Raw genomic sequence first — 19,849 nt, 5'->3', positions numbered from 1 at the left:
GCACTTTGTGGTAAAGCCTCCTAAACCAGCACTCTAAACTGGCTGTGTTTAGGCGGTATGTGTCATTTTCTGGACTAGGTTCCTTTGCACTTCAGACATCTGTACCACATCCTCTTCCCCTGGGTTCATAGACCATTACAGAAGACCAGAGTGAAGGACTGCAAGAGGCAGACATGGCGGACAACTATAGGGAAGTTGTTTTCCAGACACAGCCCCTGCTCACGCGTGTAGACTCATAGCACAGCAATCGTGACAGTGCGCAGTGTCTGCACAAGCTCAAGCCAGACCACATCCCAGCATGGAGAAGGGAGATGGGCACAAAGTCCCACCCCTAGCCAAGGAACCATCGGCAACTGACAGCTGCTGGGAGAGGGAGAGTGGCTTTTCTTTCAGGGTTCAGGCCTAGTAAGTTAGCCATGATGTGGTTAACCATGGCCGTGGTGAAAGCCACACACCCAACGGTATATGAGCAGAAAAAATTAGAATGGTAGATTGAAAAATCTAAGAGAACACAAAGGTGGGTGGGTAGAGAAGGCAGGGTAGACCTGGGAGGAGTGGGGAAGAGAATTATCATGTTTGCTATTGCTGTAATAAACACCATGACTGGGATGGCTGGAATGAAATTGGTCCCGTAGGCTCATACATTTGAATGCTTGGTCCACAGTTGCTAGAACTTTTTGGAAAGTGTTGGGAGATGTGGCTTCATTGGAAGAGGTGTATCACTAGAGTTGCACTTTGAGATTTCAAAAGGCCACACACCATTCCCAGTTAGTGCTCGCTCGCTCTCTCTCTCTCTCTCTCTCTCTCTCTCTCTCTCTCTCTGCCTCGTGGTTGTTATCTTAACATGAAAACTCTCAGCTACTGCTCCAGCACCATGCCTGTCTGCCTGCTGCCATGCTCCCTGCCATGATGGATTCACCCTCTGAACTGTAAACCAGCCCCCAATGAAATGCTTTCTTCTATGAATTGTCTTGATCTATAATTGTTTTGTCACAACAATAGAAAAGTTACTAAGACAAAGACCAAAAGTAACTTATGGTGGAAAGAGTTTACATGGCTTGTGGGTCACATACAGTCCATCATCAGGGGAAACCAAGGCAGGAACTCAAGGCAGTTACCTGGAATCAGAGGCCATGGCGGGATGCTGCTTACCCACTTATTCTCCATGGTTTGCTCAGCCCCATTTTATTTGGTTTGATTATGATTGTTTGTTTGTCTTTTGGTTTTTTTTTTGTTTGTTTTGTTTTTGTTTTTGTTTTTGTTTTTTTTAAGACCAGGCTTCTCTGTGTAGACCTGGTTGTCCTGGAACTCACTCTGTAGACCACATAGGCCTTGAAATCAGAGATCTGCCTGCCTCTGCCTCTACAGTGCTGGGATTAAGTGTAGGCAGCACCACTGCCCTTCTGAGCTCCATTTTTTTATACAACCCAGTACCAACTGCCAAAGGGTAGCACTGTCCCAGTGGCCTAGGATATCCCACACCAATCATTAATCAAGAAAATGTCCAACAAGGCAGGGCAAGATGACCCACACCTTTAATCCCAGCATTCCAGAGAATATTTGTGACTTTGAGGACAACCTAGTCTACATGACCAGTCCCATACCAACCAGGGCAACATAGTGAGAACCTGCTTTGAAAGAAAGAAAAATTGTGTGTGTGTGTGTGTGTGTGTGTGTGTGTGTGTGTGTGTGTGTGTGTGTGTAAGAGAGAGAGAGAGAGAGAGAGAGAGAGAGAGAGAGAGAGAGAGAGAGAGAGAAGAGAGAGGTTTCTCAATTAAGGCTCCTCTTCCCTGGTACCTCTAGCTTGTGTCTAGTTGACAAAAGGCTAACCAGGAAGAGGGTGAAAGTGATAAAGTACTTCACTGGAAATTCTCAAAGAAATAATAACAGGGGAGGGAAAAAGAGAATCAAGTTTCAGTCTGCTCATCTAGCTTTGCCAGGCACGCTTTTACACACACACACACACACACACACACACAGCTCTCCCAGTGCCTGTAGCATCTAGGACTTTTTCAGACATGGACTTTGAGATGGGGAGAGGGGATTTGGATGGCACCCTCGGGTCACTGCTTCACTTTCAGTAACACTTGACTTGGCTGCTCTTAGCTAGGCCAAGCACTCAGATTGGGAAATCAGCCCCAGCCTGAGGGGGCTCCCCTTCACTTCCCCAGAGGCTCTCTGCCCTTCTTCCCTCTGCATCTGCTCTAGGAGGCTGGCCTGCACAGATGCCCTGACTCTGCTCTGTGCCTCTTCCAGTTTAGTTTGGCCAGTGGGGAGCCCTAGCAGGAGCTGGGCGGAGGGAAGAGAATGAGATTTAATGATTTCTTCACATAGCTCCTTCAAAGAGGGGTCACCAAAACCCAGCTTGTCCCTCATCCAAAGGTCCTAATTCATATCTGTCGGGCCTGCCAACAGTCAGCTGGGTAGCTGGGTAGAGGCATGTGGATTGAAGACACAATGAAGAAGACAGAAAAGAGTCAAGAGGTCTGCCAGTCAATGCCGGACAGCCCTGAGTTCATTTCACAGCCAGCTTATATATAATTTTGACGGACAGAGGTAGAACAAGGCACAGCACAGGCATTCAACCACTACCTATCCTGTCTTGCACCAAGGAACAGGCAGTTTCGTTTTCTATTTCAATATACCTCTGGAAGGCATCAGCAGCTTGCATCCAGCTAGATAGTGTGTTCCCTCTTATGGGCTAATCAGAACTTTCTCACAGTCTTGGAGCAAACAAGCTTGAACTCTATTGATTCAGAATAGACTTCAGATCCAAACTGGGAAACTGAGTCCCTTGTGGGTTCCCACATATATATATATCATTAATGATTTTCTCCACAAAAATTTCTGCCTTTGCCTGTCTGACATTCCCCGTCCCTCTTCCCTGTCCTCCTCATTGCATACAGGGACCACCTGTCTTTATGGTCTTGATGAGATACTGTCAATCCACCCACAGGTAACTTCTGTGTCAATAAATGGGCTGCCTGGCCTCATTTCTCTACACTATCAGCACCTTGTCACCCCTTGGTGAACGCCGCTGTTGCCACCTTGTCTCACTGGGTTCTTTCCTGACAGAATCCCAATGTGGATGTGTCCCCTACAGGTAAATATGTTAGAAATTTCATCCCCAGGTTCAGCCGCCAGTGGGTTTTGAAGGTTAAGAGGTAAGTAGGAATCACAAAAGGTCATAAAGATGGGACCCCATGATGATTTAATGTCTTTGTAAGAAGAGGAAGGGACCTGAGCGACCAGACCTAATCTGTCTCCCAGTGTGGTGTTCTCAGAGGGGATGGGATACAAGACCCTCACCAGGGACCAGATTCCACCCTTGGACTTCCCAGCCTATAGCATCCTGAGCTAAATACACTTCTACATTTTATAAAGTTTCCAGGGGTAATACTATATACAGCAACAGAAACACACTAAGCTTTACTTACTTAAACTAGATTTATTTCATTGTTTATTTTTATGTGTGCCCATCTAAGATCATGTCATGGTGTCACCCACATTCAGGGAGGACCTTTCCCTCTTCTTCTCTGGAATCTTCCTTGGAGACACATTTAAAACTGTGCCTCACTAATGCCAGAAACAGGTTCATTTTCTCTTTTTTTATTATTTTATTTTTAATTTCATGGACGTGGGAACACACATGAATGCAGCTTCCCACTGAGGTCACAGGGGAAGCCAGATCCTCTGGAGTTGGGATCAGAGGTGGTTCTGAGCCTCCCAATGTGGTGCTGGGAACCAAACTCAGGTCTTCTGGAAGAGCAGCACACTACATTCTTAAGCACTGAGCTATCTCTCCAGACTCCAGTCTTTTTTATTTGTGGTCAGCGCATGTGCAGGCACACATCCCCCCACAAGCTGTGGAGATCCAAGGGTATCTGTGGGGTCAGTTCTCCTCTTCCATTTGTACATGGGCTCTGGGGACTGAACTCAGGCTGTGAGACTTGTGTGCCAGAAATCTTCATCTGCTCATCCATTCAACCCCGTTCCTGTTCTCCTTTTCTCTTCTTTTTAAAGTAATATTTTTATGAAATCTTTGAGAATTTCACAGAATTTACTTGATCATATTCACCCCCCAGCTTCTTCCAGATCCACCTCCTACCTCCCTGTGCACCCATCTCCATGCTCTCTTCCTTTTTAAAGTTACCAAGTCCCATTTGTGTCCTCCAAATCTGGGATGTGTGTTCTTCCACAAGACTGTGGTCCACCTACCATGGTCCACAACCTCAGAGAAAGCTGATGGCCCCCTCCCCCTTGAAAGCTAGCCCCACCTGTTGTGCCTTCCTGATCGTTTCCCTCTGGGAATTCTAACTGAAACACAAATTCAGAGATAACATCCACAAAAGAGGTAAAGCATGTTTGACTTTGTGATTCCAGGTTAGCTCACTTGGGATGATGGTTTACAACTCCATCATTTACCTGTAATGTTTGAGCCATTGTCTCAACTATCAAAGGCTGTTCTACAACTTCCTATGTACCCAAGGATGACTTTGAACTTCTGATCCTCCTGCTTCCACGCATTAAGAGACACTAAACGCAGTTTATGGAGTGCTAGGAATAGAACCCAGGGCATCACACATCTTGGCAAGACTTTACCAAAGGAACTGGTGTAACCCCAGTACCTTAAAAATTCATATTTAAACATTATTTTAACGTCAGGAGTACATATGCATCCATGTGTGTGTGTGTGTGTGTGTGTGTGTGTGTGTGTGTGCGTGCAGGTGCACATGTGTACACATGCAAATGAAAGACAGATGTTGATATCTGGTGTCTTCTTCTGTTTTTAAAGCAGAAGCTCTCACTGCACCAAAAACTCACTCTTTGGGCTTGGACAGCTGGCCTCCAATCCCAGGGATCTGTGCATCTCTGTCTCCCTCCTCAGCACCCGGGTTATAGATGCATGCCCGATGCTCAGCTTTTGTGTGGGTGCTGTGGTCCAAAGTCAGGTCTGTATGCTAGTGCAGAAGGTACTTTACCAGCTGAGCCCTCTTCACAGCCCCTACCACAGGTATGTCAATGCTGAGTCAAGTGGAACCACAATTAAGCATCACCATAACTGAACATGTATTGTTACTTCTCAGTAGCCATAATGGAGAGCAAGCTTAATTTCATGCTTTGTCAAATCTCAAACATACATGTACTGATTATGAATTTCCTAAATTAGGATATGCCTTAAGTTTACTAATAACAACACAGCTTTGATGAAACTAGTCACACCTATAGGAATAAATTGTTTTTTTTTCTTTTTGAACATACTCAAAAACAAGACAAAAACCATCTTAATAAGGCTACTATAGTGGATAGCCATCCCAGCATTGGCCTGGAAGTTCCAACCCCCATTGAGGCTTCGGTAATGGCCATGCCCACAAGGCAGGGCGGAGGGAGGAAGTGGAAAACCAAGGATCGGGAGGAGGTCTCTCTCTTGGTTCCGGGACCCTGGACGCTGGAGGTAGACCGAGCAGAGTTCTCCAAAGAACACCGCTGGACTGCACTATACCTTTGCCACACCCTGCAACCTACCCCTTGAGTATAAAGATCTGAATGGTAAGAGACCATTATCTTAGTTTAATTGCAACCATATTTATCTTGTCAGTGTGTACATAAGTGTACATCTTTCAGGATGTGGTGTTTTGTCCTTTAAAGAAATACCGTGTGCCATTACTACATGGTGAGAAAACAGTATTTGTGTGTGTGTGTGTGTGTGTGTGTGTGTGTGTGTGTGTGTGATTGCAACACAGGATCTCACCTATCCCAGGATGGCCTTGAACTAGTTATATATAGGCAGGGCTGCCCTTGAATATCTGCTCTGTCATCCCCTATGTCCCCAGTGCTGGAATTGTAAGTAGATACCATCACCGGGTTTACATAGTTCTGGGGATCCTTCTTTGGATTCGTGCATGCTAAGCAAACACTCTGTCAACTGAGCTATATCCCTGGTCCCCAGTGCAGTGTCAGGGTTAGGATTTCAAAGGTTAGGATGAAGCTTTGTCAAGGTGGTGTACTTCTCTATATGAAGAGGTCACAGGAGACAAGGAATGAAATCAGACCATTCATAGACCATAGCTGATAAGGCAGAGTGGCATCACTACACAGAAAAGCCTGGGAACAACAATAACATAAACAGAGAGGCCCTGGTATGACTAGCAGATGTTGGGGATAGGAGCACACATCTGATCTATATCAAGGAGGAATTGATGGGCAGCTGACCAAGACACATCTCAGAGCAAACTTCACTTGCGGAGGCGACTGACTTGGCTGGCAACTCTTTGCTACCTCAGGCCTACTTGTTTGGGGAAGCTGGTGTGGCCAAAGGCTAGAGCAGATTTGGTGGGGTTGTGTGAGGGCCCTGCGTGGTTTCAGACTACTGCCTGGTGGTCACAGCTCCTCCTCTACTTATCTTCTATGTGGTACCTAGCAATACTTCCCAGAAAGTATTTCTGACAGTTCCCCATTTCCATCAACAAATTCCATCCACAAAGTATTTGTTGGGCATCTCTCTGTGATTCCTGTGTACACCAGTGACATCCTAACAAGTGGAGAAGGATGTAGGTCACTTCCTGGTCCCCTCAGTGCAGCCTGTGTAGCAGGCTCAGAATTTCTCAGGCAGGTCCTGGGGTCTGAAGCGATTAGGGTTTTTTGCCACTTCGACCCCAGTCCTCGGCTTTCTGGGTAGATTCCAGGCTTTCCGATACATGGTCCTTCATTCCAAAATAATACCAGTTTAGGAGACCCTGAAAGTATTTCCTGCTGGTGCTGAAATCCAAGGAAGGGAGACAAGAGATAAATCTCAGAGTGAGACAGCCCCACCTCCAAGGTCCCTCCTCCTCTCCTACCAAAAAGTGACCCAGAAAATACTGGAGGAGTGAAAACTTAGGCACAGGGAAGAGGGAATGTGAGCCTCCTGGGCAAGGTCCTCAGCCTGCTTGTCCTTTCCACTCCCTGTGACAAGATGCATTAGAGAGCCCTTCTTGGGTTTCACTTTGTCCTTGTTAGTGGATCCATCCCCACTCTCCATCCTTTCCCTCCCTTTCTTCCTCTGCAGACCACCCGGACCCTGCAAGCACAGACAGCAGGAGAAACCACAGGCTGGAACAGTGAGAGGCGTGACGCGGTAGGACCATGACCTGATTATTTTAGCTGCCCAGACGCCACCAGCTCCTCTTTGTTGGGCCTCAAAGTTGACCCGAGCATAGAAGTATCTCTCTGAATTTTGGTAATTGGCTTCTAGATTGTCCCAATAGGCTCTCCACAAGTCCCAAGTCCCTATACAGGAAGGAAACTTACAAAGATGAACCGGGGCCAGTTCATTGCGGAGGTGGAGGAATGCAATCTTTGTGTGGATTTTCACATTTCCACCTTTCACATTTCCAACCATTTGAAATGGTCCATGGAGGTGAGTGAATGTCCCCAGGGAGGGCTTCCCTGGTGACCACAAGGAGGGCACTTCTGCAAGGACTGGATTGGGAGGGACTATTGACAGTTTCTGTGTCCTGGGCTGTGACTTACATGAATCTGTGTGTGCTCTGCACAAGAAGAGAGGAAGCTGTCATGTAAGAGCACAAACAAGGGACAATGACACCCCAGGTGAAGATGCGGGGACAGTTTGTGCAGTGAGAAGAGAAGGTCAATGTACTTTAGCTACAGCCACTCCAAAAACACGACTTTTCTCACCCTGGTGACAAAATCCCTGATAAGCAGCACAGGGAAGAGGCTGTATTTTGGCTTTAGTTTGAGGGGACAACATGATTGTGGGGTGACCAGTGCAGAATATAGGTAGATTGTGGTATTGAAATATATGACATGGCAATGCTGAATTTCCAGGAGTGCTGCATGCTTGCTCTTGGCTGTTTGTCTAGAATAGGATGGGAATTTTGTAGAAAGTACTATCTGCAGTTATGTCCATGTTTACTAAGTTCATGTGCCTCTGGAGACACACTGAGTGCCCACTTACACTCCAAGACAGGGGAATTTGCTGTCTGTGAATTCTCTCTGTGGAGCATACTCTCTGGAAATCCTGATCCCTCTGGATCAATACAGGCTGGACCTCATCAACTGTGTCTGAAGGTCCCTCAGAGGTTGCCAAGTGACCAGTGTAGAAGGGGGAAGCCACATAAAGCCACACCCTTACCCTGACTCATTTGTAGTTTTTAAAGGTATATGTGCACCATACAAATATGTGGCCTCTGCCCAGAGGGCATCCCTGGCACTGTTAAATGTGCCCCTGCTCTCCAAATTCTTACCTTGTATGGCTTCCTTGAAGAACGAATACCAGCCATCACCACTGACTCCCACGAATAAAGAGCAAAAGACAAGGATTGTGGCAAGCCTCATGGTTCTGCAGGACCAGAAAGAGCAGTCAAAACAGACCCACAGGCAGGGCATTGGACACACCTTCAGTCCCAGAACTCCAACGCAGAGACAGGTGGATCTCTGATTCTGAGGCCAACCTGGTCTACTAGGCAAATTCTAGACCAGCCAAGGCTACACAGATGAGCCTTGTCTCAAACAAAAAAAGACAGACCCACACTCTGACTAGTACAGACAGTCTAACCTGCATTCCTTCTTCATCTCCAAATCTCTGCTGCAAGGACAATAACAGGCTTGAGGATTCTCTGCCAGATCACTGCATAACCAAGAGTTCCAGGGAATTGCTAGCTTGCAGCCCATTTGTACCTAGTAAAGCCTACTAAAGCTGATCAACAAGCCTTTCCTGAGTCCCTCTTCCACTTAGCTCAGACCCCAAAGATACAGAAATGCTGGGGCTGGAAGTCAAGCAATAGCCCGCATTCCCAGGGTGTCTGCAGCCTTGGCCTCCATCCCCAGCACCACCACACAAACCTAGCTCAGCAGCACAGGCTTGTATTCCCAGAACTCAGGAGGTGGAGGCAGAAAGATCAGAAGTTTAAGGTCATCCATGGCTACAAAGCTGGTTCCAGTCCAATGTAGGCTACATGAGACCCTATCTCTCGAGAGCAAACCCCCACTAGAACTGTGAACCATATGTAAAATGGATCTCAGGAGTACAGCAAGAGCAACACTCTCTGGAAAAGAGTGCCAGCTATGTCCGTTTCTCTAGCTGAGTTTCCAGAGGAGGTAGAGCTTCCAGGACCTTGCTACCATGGAGCAACTGCTCTCTCTCTACTTAACACGGATGAGAAGAGAGCTGTTAAATCCAACAAGCCTTGGCAGAATCTGTTTTGCTCAATCCTTCCTGGTAAATAAACAGTTACAGGTTGGGGCTATAGTTCAGTAGTAGAGTGCTTGTCTAGCATGTGTGAGGTCCTGAGTTCAATATCCTGCACCAGAGAGAGAGAGAGAGAGAGAGAGAGAGAGAGAGAGAGAGAGACAGACAGACAGACAGACAGACAGACAGAGAGAGAGAGAGAAAGAAAGAGGGGCTGGAGAGATGGCTCAGAGTTTAAGAGCATGGCTGTTCTTCTTAAGGACCTGAGTTCAATTCCCAGCAACCACATGGTGGCTCACAAACCATCTATAATGAGATCTGGTGCCCTCTTCTGGTGAGTGTATAAATAAATAAATAAATTTTTTAAAAAAGAAAGAGAGAGAGGAGGAGGAGGAAGGGAGGGAGAGAGAGGTGGGGGGGGAGGGACGATATGGAAAGTCTGAAAACAGTATCTCTGTAACTTCAGGGACTTGAACAGTCAGGTGAGCCTGGATGGGGAATGGGCCAGTCATCAGAGCTCTCTATGTAACTTCTGAGAACTTAAGAGCTAAGCCTAAATATTCTATTCCGGACTGTGTTTAGTATTGACTCTTTATACCACAGGTCCACCCACTGAAAACACAATGACAGGAAACTTCATCTCTTATGAATTTATTACATGTGCACTGTATGGAGGGTCCTCCACACCCACAGTGGGCACTAAAGTGAAGAACCCCATGTCCTGACCCCAGAGCCCATATCACAGCCTCCTGAGGCAGTAAGGAGGATGCTCAGTATTTGTCAGGCAGTCCTTGCCACTGCGGCCCCAATGGTTGGCTTTCTGGTCAGTCATGGTATCCTCATGTCTACGGCCCATGAGACTCTGAATGCCCTCTCTTGTGTCACTAGGAGAAGCAGACATGGAGGAGATCTAACACCATGCTTCATGGCCACAGTCGACACCCCCAGTTCTCTCATTTGCATGGAATGGCTTTAGGAGGAAACCAGGAAGGGCCAGGAAGGAGGGCCTAAAACAGAGACCCTGCCAAGCCCAGTCCTGCTTAGGCCAGTCTGGCCACCCTGTACTGAATGACCATCACCAGACAGGCAGGGATGAATCACTCCCTGTCTGCATTTGGAAACAGGTCTACCCATCATGAGCTGAGTGCTGGCTCTGCCCACAGCCCAGGATCCACACTGAGTATGAATGGAGGAAGTAACTGCCTGAGCAAGAGGGGGAGGGGCCACAGATTGGCATGACCTTCTCTGAAGGTTCATCTACCCCTGGGCCCCTAGTACAGTCAATCCCTACTACCAAGGCTCAGTGTCCCAACAGTCTGTGTTTACCTGATGACTTCAGCAGCTCAGACTCCCCAGGACCTGTTGGGTTGCATCATAGTTCCCTCTAGCATGAAATTATTTGTTTGAATCTTTCCAGTTGGCCTCCTTCATGTCAGAGTAGGCTCGCCACATGTCCTCAGCCCCTGGGTGGGAAAGACAGGGATGAAAAAACTCATGGCTTGAGCCTGTGGTCAGAGCAGCCTGAGACATAACAGAGAAGAACATTTTCTAACTCTAGTTGATCTCTCCAGGTTACTACAGAGAGTTCCCAGAAGTTGCTCCTGTGAGAGCTGGTGCTGCAATCCCCCACCCCCCACCCCTGCAATGGAAGAGATGGCCCCACCTCTAACCATAGGTGAGAGAGAGCTGGACCAGATGGCATGGCTTAGGTGGACCGGCTCTGCCCATCCCCTGAGGGGGTGGTCCCAGTGGCCCAGACTGACCAGCTCATCTACCATCCAGACCCACATGCTGGGCCTTGGTTTGGCCCATCCTAGTGGCTGCCCCAACTATGACCTGCTGGAGAGCTCAAGGGCACTGCTCCTTCAGAATGATGACCACAGGATCTCCATGACTCGGGGCAACAACAGGATGACCAAGAGGAGTTTAGTATAATCAATGTAGATTCAGAGACCTGAGGAGATCTTAACTTTTGGTTGTTTGATGATTGGATAATGGCTTGTGGATGTACATTTGTTCAGAATGATGCTACAGTCCTTTCTTTCTGGCTTTTTCCTTACAAATGCCTGTTATTACTTGTGGAAATGATCACAAATTACAAGAGTTTGAAGGGATGGGTGAGGAGACGATGATGTGTACGTACTGTGATGCAGACTCTGATGTGACTAAAGACCAGAATAGAAAGGTAAGGAGATGGTGCATTGTGAGTGATCAGAAGATGCACAATTGCTGGGATTTTTCATTGTCAAGTTTCAATGCAGGAGCTAAGCTCATGCTAGGAAACTTGGAAGCAGACACCCAGTAGGATGGATTAGTGGGGAAAATGAAAGACACAAAGGCCAGATGTATTTGATATGAGAGGAATTGTTTTTGAAGATGTCAAGATTCCTATGAGTACATTTGCATGGGCGAGGGTGCTGATTCAGAACTGCAGGGAGAAGTTGTGATAGAACCAGTCTACAGCAGCAGCCAGTGCTGCTGGTTCAGCACAGAGAGCTTTGGATGGACCACGAACTGTGCTCTGGCAGAACACTGGGGAAGCAGCCTGTAGAGCACCAAGGACTGTCAGTGATGCTGGCAGGGTTAGCAGGGGAAGGGGGACTAGTGAGATCATGTCAGTAGAGGGAAGATCCTGGGAGGCTGGTTCTGGTCACTGAATGAAGGCTGTGCACTGAAAGCCAATCCAAATGAGGGAGCCTAGAAATTGAATATTCAGACCTGTGGACAGAAGCAGCAGCCTCCCCTCTTCACAAGTTGGGGGCTTCATGGAGTGGCTGATACCCAGAAGCCAGGATGACACCCTCTCCTAAATATCAAGTAGACTTGATGCCTTTCTGGTTTTCCCCAACAGGCTTCAATCTACTGAGAAAACAGAGAAGATAGATGAGAGAGAGGGGAAGACACACACACACACACACACACACACACACACACACACACAGAGAGAGAGAGGGGGGGGGGAGGGAGAGAGAGAGAGAATGAATGAATGAATGAATGAATGGAGGGCCAAGTGTGAAAAAAAGAACTAAAAAGTCTGGCTTGTGGGAATAGATATGTCTATAATATATTTTTGAGACATTCTCATAAAAAGTGCTTATAAACAAGATTTTCTTTTTAGAGATAACATACAGCACATAGAAGTAAATGTGGGGCTAGGAATATAGCCCAGTGGTATAGTGCTTGCTCGAAATGTGTGAAGTCCTGAGTAGTTTGAAACAATACAATATAAACAAAACAAAAGTACACACATTGGGAACTGCAGACTAATTCTGAACTTGGAAAACCTTAAATACAGGACAGAGGGTTCAAGTTTCACCCTAAGGAATGGGATCCATGTGTCAGAGGGCCACAGTCAACCCATTCCTTCTATCATGAGCAGGACCCCTCCTGGGAAGAATGCTGTTACACAGGAAGAAGAGACTATCTATGTCCAAATCCATTTCTCTGAAAGAGCCTGTAGAGAGTCTTCAGAGAGCCTCAGAGTCTGTAGGACTCATTCAAGGACCAGCACCCAGAACATAGCAACCCTCAGCCAGCACTCTGCCTACTCCAGCTCTACCTCAGAACTCCCTAAGAAGGCTTTCTGGAAATTGACCCATGCATTAAAAAATGAGTGGTGGCTTGCAGGAATTCTAGAATGGGTGGTTTAGTTTGGAAAAGGGCCATGGGTCACAGCAATCCAGCTTTAGACAACAAAAACCTGGACATTATCCCTGTGGTACCCTGCCATGCTTCTCCCTGTGTGAAAGCCCTGTTACAAAACACCAGAGGATCTGTCCAGGAGAGGCCATGACCCTGAATTCCCATCACAGATCTTAAAATCCAGCACCTTGGGTTGGAAACAGCATGGTCTTGAGGGGAAGAGTGACTTCAGCTATGTCCCATAGTGAAACTGTGAGAGACCCTCAAAGTCTTGGTATAGAAGGAATAGTGTCTAAGAAAAATCATAGGATGAGGTGGGCCCAGTGATGTTCAGTAGCATTTCTGCTGTTTTCACAGCCAAGAGAGTATGCATCAAGGGATCCATGCCTCTGTACTCCTGGGCCTTCTGAATTTGCACCAGTGGTGTGTTCACCTACATGCATGCACTGCTTAGAGACAGGGATGTGCTCTGAGAGATGCAGCATCTTAGTCACTCTTCTATTGCCAGACAAAAATACCATAACTTAGAAACTTATGAAAGAATGGTTTTATACTTATGGTTTCAGAGGAATAAGTATCCATCATGGCGGGGAGACATGGCAGGAAGTGGCAGGAAGTTCAGAGACAGGCAGGAAGCAGAGAGTAAACAGCAAATAAGATATAAAACCTCAACACCCACCCCTAGAGACATACTTTCTCTAGTAAGGCCCCAACTCTCAAAGGACCCACAATTGTCCCAACAGCTCTGCCATCTTGGTTACCAGATGCTTATGGTGGACATAGCTCCTCTATATCACAATATGGCAGAAGGCAACCAGGTCATAGTGTGAACATGCACCTGCACACAGCTAGACAATATAGGCTAATCCATCCATGTTGTCTCTAAGTACAACAAAGAAAGAGTGAGTATCAGGTGCGTGAGGCTGTTGCTGGCACACAGGGAAGACTCTTGTACACTAACGTAGTTAACCAAAAGTGCTTTGAAGTAAGTACAAACCAGGAATGGAGACATTCTTTTACTATCATCAAAGCCTGCATAGAATTCTGTGTGATGCAGTTTCATGTGAATTGCAGCACAGTAGTTTTCCATACAGCAGGGCCATCCACATGTGAGCAGTACCTTGGTATATGGCAGTCCCAAGGCTATAATGTCACTCAGCAACAGGGGTTCTTCTGCTCTATTGTACTTTCATGGGTGTCAGTGACTGAAGTGTTGGGTTTTATCCCACGGCTGTTTAATCATAGGAGAAGGATTTACTGGGTCCTTTATCTGACAATCACTGAAGCAGATGTTGGACAGACAGTGGAGGCCAAGTCCAGGGTTTGGTTTCGGAATGTTATAATGATGCTTGCTTAAGACAACTCTCCTAGGTATTTAATACCAAAATGGGTAATAATAGAAAAATATATGCAGGAGTGTATATATAAAAGTTCAGTTTTAAGGAACCATTAAAGCAAAGGATACATCCATCCTAAGATTGCTATCTCCCAGGAAGAAAAAACAAGCATTAAAATAATTCATAGCAGGGGCTTAGCGGTCAAGTCCACTGTTCATTTCCTCCCCACTTCTTGGCAGCAGGCAGCCCATTACAGACGTGAGGGACAGAGGGAAAGGTGTCCCTCTTGAGCCTCTTCTCACAAGCCAGTCACATGTGTGGTGTTCTAAAGGACGAGGAGAAGGGAATAGACCCCTAGCTCTGTTGAGATGTGTCCCTTCCAAAGCGGGCACCCACATTGAAGGGGAAATCCTTTTGACCTGGTGAGTGAGAAGTACCCAGGAGCATCAGAAGGAACCAGCAGGCTCTGTGTGCACACCTCTGCATGTCTCTCTTCTCCACAGTCTTCCTGCCTTCTACAGCCTGCTGGGCTTCACATGATGGAAAGAATCAGGGCAAAGGACACCACAGAGAGGGAGGATTCAGTCTCCACCCTACTGTCTGCAACAGTGACTGGAATCTGGAGTCTACCTGCAATGTGGGCCATCAGACAACTGTTTCCTATACACAAGTTTTTCCAAGACAGAGTTTCTCTGTGTAGCCTTGGCTGTCCTGGAACTTGCACTGTAGAACAGGCTGACCTCGAACTCACAGAGATCTACTAACTCCCTCTACCTCCCGATGCTATGACTAAATGTGTTCACCACCAGTGCCAGGCTATAGATACAATTTATCAAATCATTTTTGAAGCTTTGTTAACATTCAAAGGATCAAGAATAACTCCATCCTATGCACCCAAACTAAGCCTTCTGCACCTGGACCCAGGCACCCACCTCGGCTCAGCAGTTAAGAGCACTGGCTGCTGTTCTGAGGATTTGGGTTCAGTTAGCAGCACTTAGATGGTGGGTCACAACCATCTCTCCCTCCAGTTCCAAGGCATATGACATCCTCTTCTGGCCCAGAAGCACCAGGCATTGATGTGGCACACAGACAGATGAATGAGGCAATTTTTCACTTTTGGAATTTATCATGCATAGTTGTGTCATTGAGAGAAGATGGAATTATCCCCTCCCTCTCTGTGTCAGTGTAGAATGCATACAAAACATTCATAGTGAGTTCATTGGTCAGTAATTAGGTAGTTGCTATTTTAGTCATTTTATTTATTTTTATTATTTTTTGTTTATTTATTTTACATACCAACCACAGTTTCCCCTCCCTCCTCTCCTCCTGTTCCAAACCCCTAGCCTCCTATCTACCCCCCTCCCCATCCACTCCTCCTCTATCTCCATTCAGAAAGGGGCAGGCCTCCCTTGGGCATGAATAAACAGGGCACACCAAGTAGAGGAAGGACCAAGCTCCTCCCAATGCATCAAGGCTGGGTGAGGTAATCCAGCATGGGGAACAGTTTCCCAAAAGCCAGCTAAGCACCAGGGACAGATAGGTCATGATCTCATTGCTAGGAGCCTCCTCACAAACAGACCAAGCTACACAACTGTCACACACAGGCAGAAGGCCTAGGTCGGTCCCATGCAGGCTCCCTAACTGTTGGTCCAGAGTCCATGAGCCCCCACAAGCTCAGGTCAGCTGTCTCTGTGGATTCCCCCCTCATGACCTTGACCCCCTGGCTCATACAAACCCTCTTCCCTTTCTTCAGCAGGACTCCCGGAGCTCAGCCTAGTACTTGGCTGTGGATCTCTTCATCTGCTTCCATCAATTACTGGATAAAAGCTCTCTGATGACAATTAGGGTAGTTAGTCATTTTATTACATAAAAATCCTTGATGGATTGTTGAATGTATTTCCAAGATTTTGATAATATTTGTAAAAATTTACTAGAGATTATTTTTAAAGATTTATTTGTTTTTATTATTTTATGTGTACATATGTATGTCTCTATGAGTTTATGTACATCATACATGTGCAGGAGCCTGCTGAGACAGGAGAGTGTTGATACCCTGAAACTGAGTTATAGGCACTTGTAAGATGCCTAATGTGTATGCTGGGAACCAAACTCAGGTTCTCTAAAAGGGCAGCAAATGTTCTTAACTGTTGGGCCATCGTTGAAACCTGAGATTATTATTATTTTACCTTGTGAAAGAGTGAAAATGACTGGTATTCAAAAAGTTACTATGCTTGATCATAACAACATTTCTTCCCAACAATTACCAGGGATCATTTAAATCCAGACACTGAGGGTGGCCTGCTTTGTGCCATGTTCTTATTTATTGGTCCCTGCGATGTAAACACCATGAGGCCGGACCTTTCAGTACAGGGACTGTGTTAGCACAGTATACCGGTTCTGCAAGTCCCACTAGGACAAACATGGTGATGAATGGCTGCTGACCACCCTCCAGGTGGTGTGACACACACCACACACACGCAGAGACAGTACAGACCCATCTTCTGCTATCACTTTGAAGTTACAATGTGGGAGAATGTGAATGTAATTGGACACATAAACCAATGGGAAAATGTTTTGAAGAATTTCTGTAGGCATTTAAGGGATCATAAGTGTGTCTTTTATCTAAAGAGTAGTGATAAGTATATCCCACTGTGCAATTACCTTTTCTGAGGAACTGTGATGAGGATCCTCAACCTTGTGCATGTGAACAGCATAAGTAGTTTTTCTTGTCCTAACCAGCATATCCAGATAAATGTTTTGGGTTCGGTGTGGAATACAGGTCAGCAATGAGTCTGAGAGAGTGCCAGTACTCAGAGAATGTGAGCACAGGGTGAGAACCTGAGATCTAGACCATAGGTGACAGGGGCAGAGATGGTACAGTGTTCATGACCAGGAAGGGAGAGAACTCAATGGTCTGCAGAAAAAGTGGGGGTAGGTTATCATACCTCCAAAAAGTCCAGATTTCTTTAGCATGGAATAAAGTGGACTAACATGTGGATTTGCTATGAAACAACACAAAGAGGAAGACTAACAAGAGTATCCTTGGAATTCCATTCTCCTAGTGAGCTAGGAATGGTCTTTCATCTATATCAAAATTAAAATGTTCTCTGCTTTGGTTTCCTTTCCTTTGCTTTGCTTTGCTTGTTTGAAGGAGGGTCCTTTGTGTTGCCAGAATGACATATTAAAATCACATAATCCTTCTGCCTCAGCATCCTGTGCAGGTGGGCCAATAAGTGCACTCCTCTGTATGCAATAATGACATTGTTAAAATGTCCCCCATTTTTTCAGGAAAAATGAGAACAGTGACTTGCTTCTTTTTGTTTTGCTTTTAACTTAGAAATATTAATTCTGCTTGGGAACAGTTGGAAGTTGGAAGTACAGTTGAAACTTTGGCCTGACAGAATTTATCTATGAATTTTGTCAATTAATACATGAAAGCAAATCAAATTAAAGGTGACCTAGAACAAAGACTGGAAACAATTAGTCATTTGATGTTTGGTCTTTGTAAAGCTCTCTGTGTTTGACTTAACCTCAATTGCCACTAAAAGAGAACAGATTGCCTTAAAAATAATTGATTTAAAGGAAAGTTTAGCCCTATAGTTTCTCTGAACAGCTAACCTAAATAGATTTCTTTGGCTTCCAGTCAGCACTGATGTAAATGTGAAGTAGCTATCCTAAACCTTGGTTGATCTCAATATAGACCACAGACTGCTGAGGTAACCACAGTCCTTGCCTACTTCTATTCTACTTGGATCCAGAACACTGTATTCAAATTTTACTGTCAAATTTCATATTTTTGTGCTAAGTTTTTACTTTTGCTCATGCAAGTGTATTTACTACAAATCTGTTGCTTTTTAAAACAGTGACATTTAGAAATAAATTTCAAAAAATTCTAAAATATATGCATATATGTTATGCCTAAATCACCCCCAGAGAGACCACCAAAGACTAAGGATGTCCAGAATACAAAAGCAAGGTTTGTTGTGGGCATGCAGTACAAGCCTGGCAGGGAACTCATCCCAAGCACTCACTAGTCACAGAGCAGGGAGGCAGGGAGGAGTTCCCTTTCTTCCTGAGGCAGGCTTTTTAAAGGCAAAACCCATGAGTCCCTCTAGGTTGTGGGGAAGTTAGTACAGGTACAATTCTAATTGGCTAAATCTTCCTGGGCCTTTGTGTTATCTTATTTTTGTTTGTCCATTTGCTCTGTTAGAACTTTTACAGCCAGAGTTGAGAAGCATTGGGACATCCCATGGTTAATGAGTCACCACCAAATGGCCTGACTTTTGTAGGCATTTGGGGCACTCTTTTGTTAATTAGTTGTTACCAGAGGGCTCTTCCTGACTTTGTACTTTAAAGTTCCTGGGGCTGATGCCCATCATTTCTGGGAGCTTGAAACTGGCCTGGGTCTGTCTATATTAAGATATCTTTATTCAAGCCTCCTTCTTTGTCTTAGAGAATAGAGTGAGGGTCTCACATATACACATATATAAATCAAAAAAGAAATATGTAGTGCATTCTGCCCAAGATGGGATGGGGGGGGCATTTGTTAGGAAATTGTTCATCCGAAACTAGAAAACATACCCAGTGATTATTTATTTTAGGTCACCTTAACTTTGATTACTGAGCTATTTTTACCCAGCACACAAAGTTAAATGTCATGTAGCTGCCACAGCTAATCTTAATTTTATCCTTAAGATCCATGAAAATCAAATGTTAATAATGTCTGTGTGTTTTTGCTCTTCAGGCAGTCCTCGTTGTGGTTTGAGTAACAAGCTTTCCTCCAAAAGCTCAAAAGTTGGAACATAGACCTCAGAGCTGGTGATGTTGAAAAGCGTTGATTATGCCATGCTGGTATTCACTCATCAAGGGGTTAATTAACCTCCATGAGCTCATACTGATCCTGTTGCTAGGAATAGGGCTCTTATTTAAAAGGCAGATGCTGTCTTTTGCAGAAGATTTAATGTTGGCCTGTATGAGAGCAGAAGACTCACCAAGGAAGCCTTGAAGATCACTGGAGCCTAGTACAACTGTCTAGCTAGTAATAGGTCGCTGCCATTTTCATCAATACGGAGGCCAGTTGGATTATACTTCCTGCTGTAATTTATCCTCCCAAGATCTCTGATGATACTGACTTACTAACTGCAGCTTTAGAAGGGCAAACACACCAGCTCCTTCCCCTTGGCTGTAGTGGCATTGTTAACTCATTTAAATCATGCCTCAGGCCTCTCTTTTCTAGAGCTACTGGGCCTCTGACTAAGAAAAGCAAACACAGTTTACCATGAAGACCTACTTCACTTCTAAAGAGATAAACTCATAAAACAGGTTTCAAAGTAACTTTTTAACTAGTCCTTTATTTAAAGAAATTGCTTTATAATGACTGCTATCAGTAATGAGCAATTTGTGTGTCATGGTAAGTGATTAGATGAGAAGAAAAGGTTTCAAGCTTAAGTAAGTAAAAGATGGAGGGTAGCAAAACCCGCTTTGAACAATGAAAACACTCCTGGGTGTGTCAGCATCCTGGAGTTTGAGTTCCACTGCAGAGTTAGAAAAATCAAACAGCATGGTCTGTTATCATCCCTGGCACACTGACAGAGTAGAATCACCATGTTACAAAAAGCCCTTAATTAGAATGTCTCCCATAGAAGAGTGAATCGAAAGCCTATTCTAAAGAGTTCATAGA

At 45.4% G+C, this 19,849-nt stretch overlaps 1 protein-coding gene across 2 annotated transcripts; it reads right to left on the bottom strand.

Annotated features, from left to right (window-relative positions):
- Positions 1–6,632: 6,632 nt before the first annotated feature.
- Positions 6,633–8,337, bottom strand: LOC118592195 (serum amyloid A-4 protein-like). 2 transcript variants are annotated; one of them, XM_036201007.1, is made up of 3 exons: positions 8,247–8,337; positions 7,131–7,269; positions 6,633–6,759 (listed from the first exon to the last, which is right to left on the bottom strand). In XM_036201007.1, the coding sequence occupies exons 1-3, from the start codon at positions 8,335–8,337 to the stop codon at positions 6,633–6,635; spliced, it is 357 nt and encodes a 118-aa protein (XP_036056900.1). The 2 variants fall into 2 exon arrangements, 1 of the variants encoding a protein (XP_036056900.1); XR_004946055.1 differs by lacking the exon at positions 7,131–7,269 and having other exon boundaries at positions 6,726–6,759; positions 8,247–8,298.
- Positions 8,338–19,849: the final 11,512 nt, after the last annotated feature.

The sequence above is a fragment of the Onychomys torridus genome, chromosome 1, assembly GCF_903995425.1.
Source record: "Onychomys torridus chromosome 1, mOncTor1.1, whole genome shotgun sequence".
NCBI lineage: Eukaryota > Metazoa > Chordata > Mammalia > Rodentia > Cricetidae > Onychomys > Onychomys torridus.
Note: the sequence above shows the minus strand (reverse complement) of the source record. Positions and strands in the feature narration are given on the sequence as shown.

Coding starts and splice junctions, on each gene's coding strand:
- LOC118592195 (XM_036201007.1), bottom strand. CDS start 8,337: ATGAGGCTTGCCACAATCCTTGTCTTTTGCTCTTTATTCGTGGGAGTC. Junction 7,270..8,246: donor CTTCAAGGAAGCCATACAAG/GTAAGAATTTGG, acceptor CTTCCTGTATAG/GGACTTGGGACTTGTGGAGA. Junction 6,760..7,130: donor TGGGCAGCTAAAATAATCAG/GTCATGGTCCTA, acceptor CTTGGATTTCAG/CACCAGCAGGAAATACTTTC.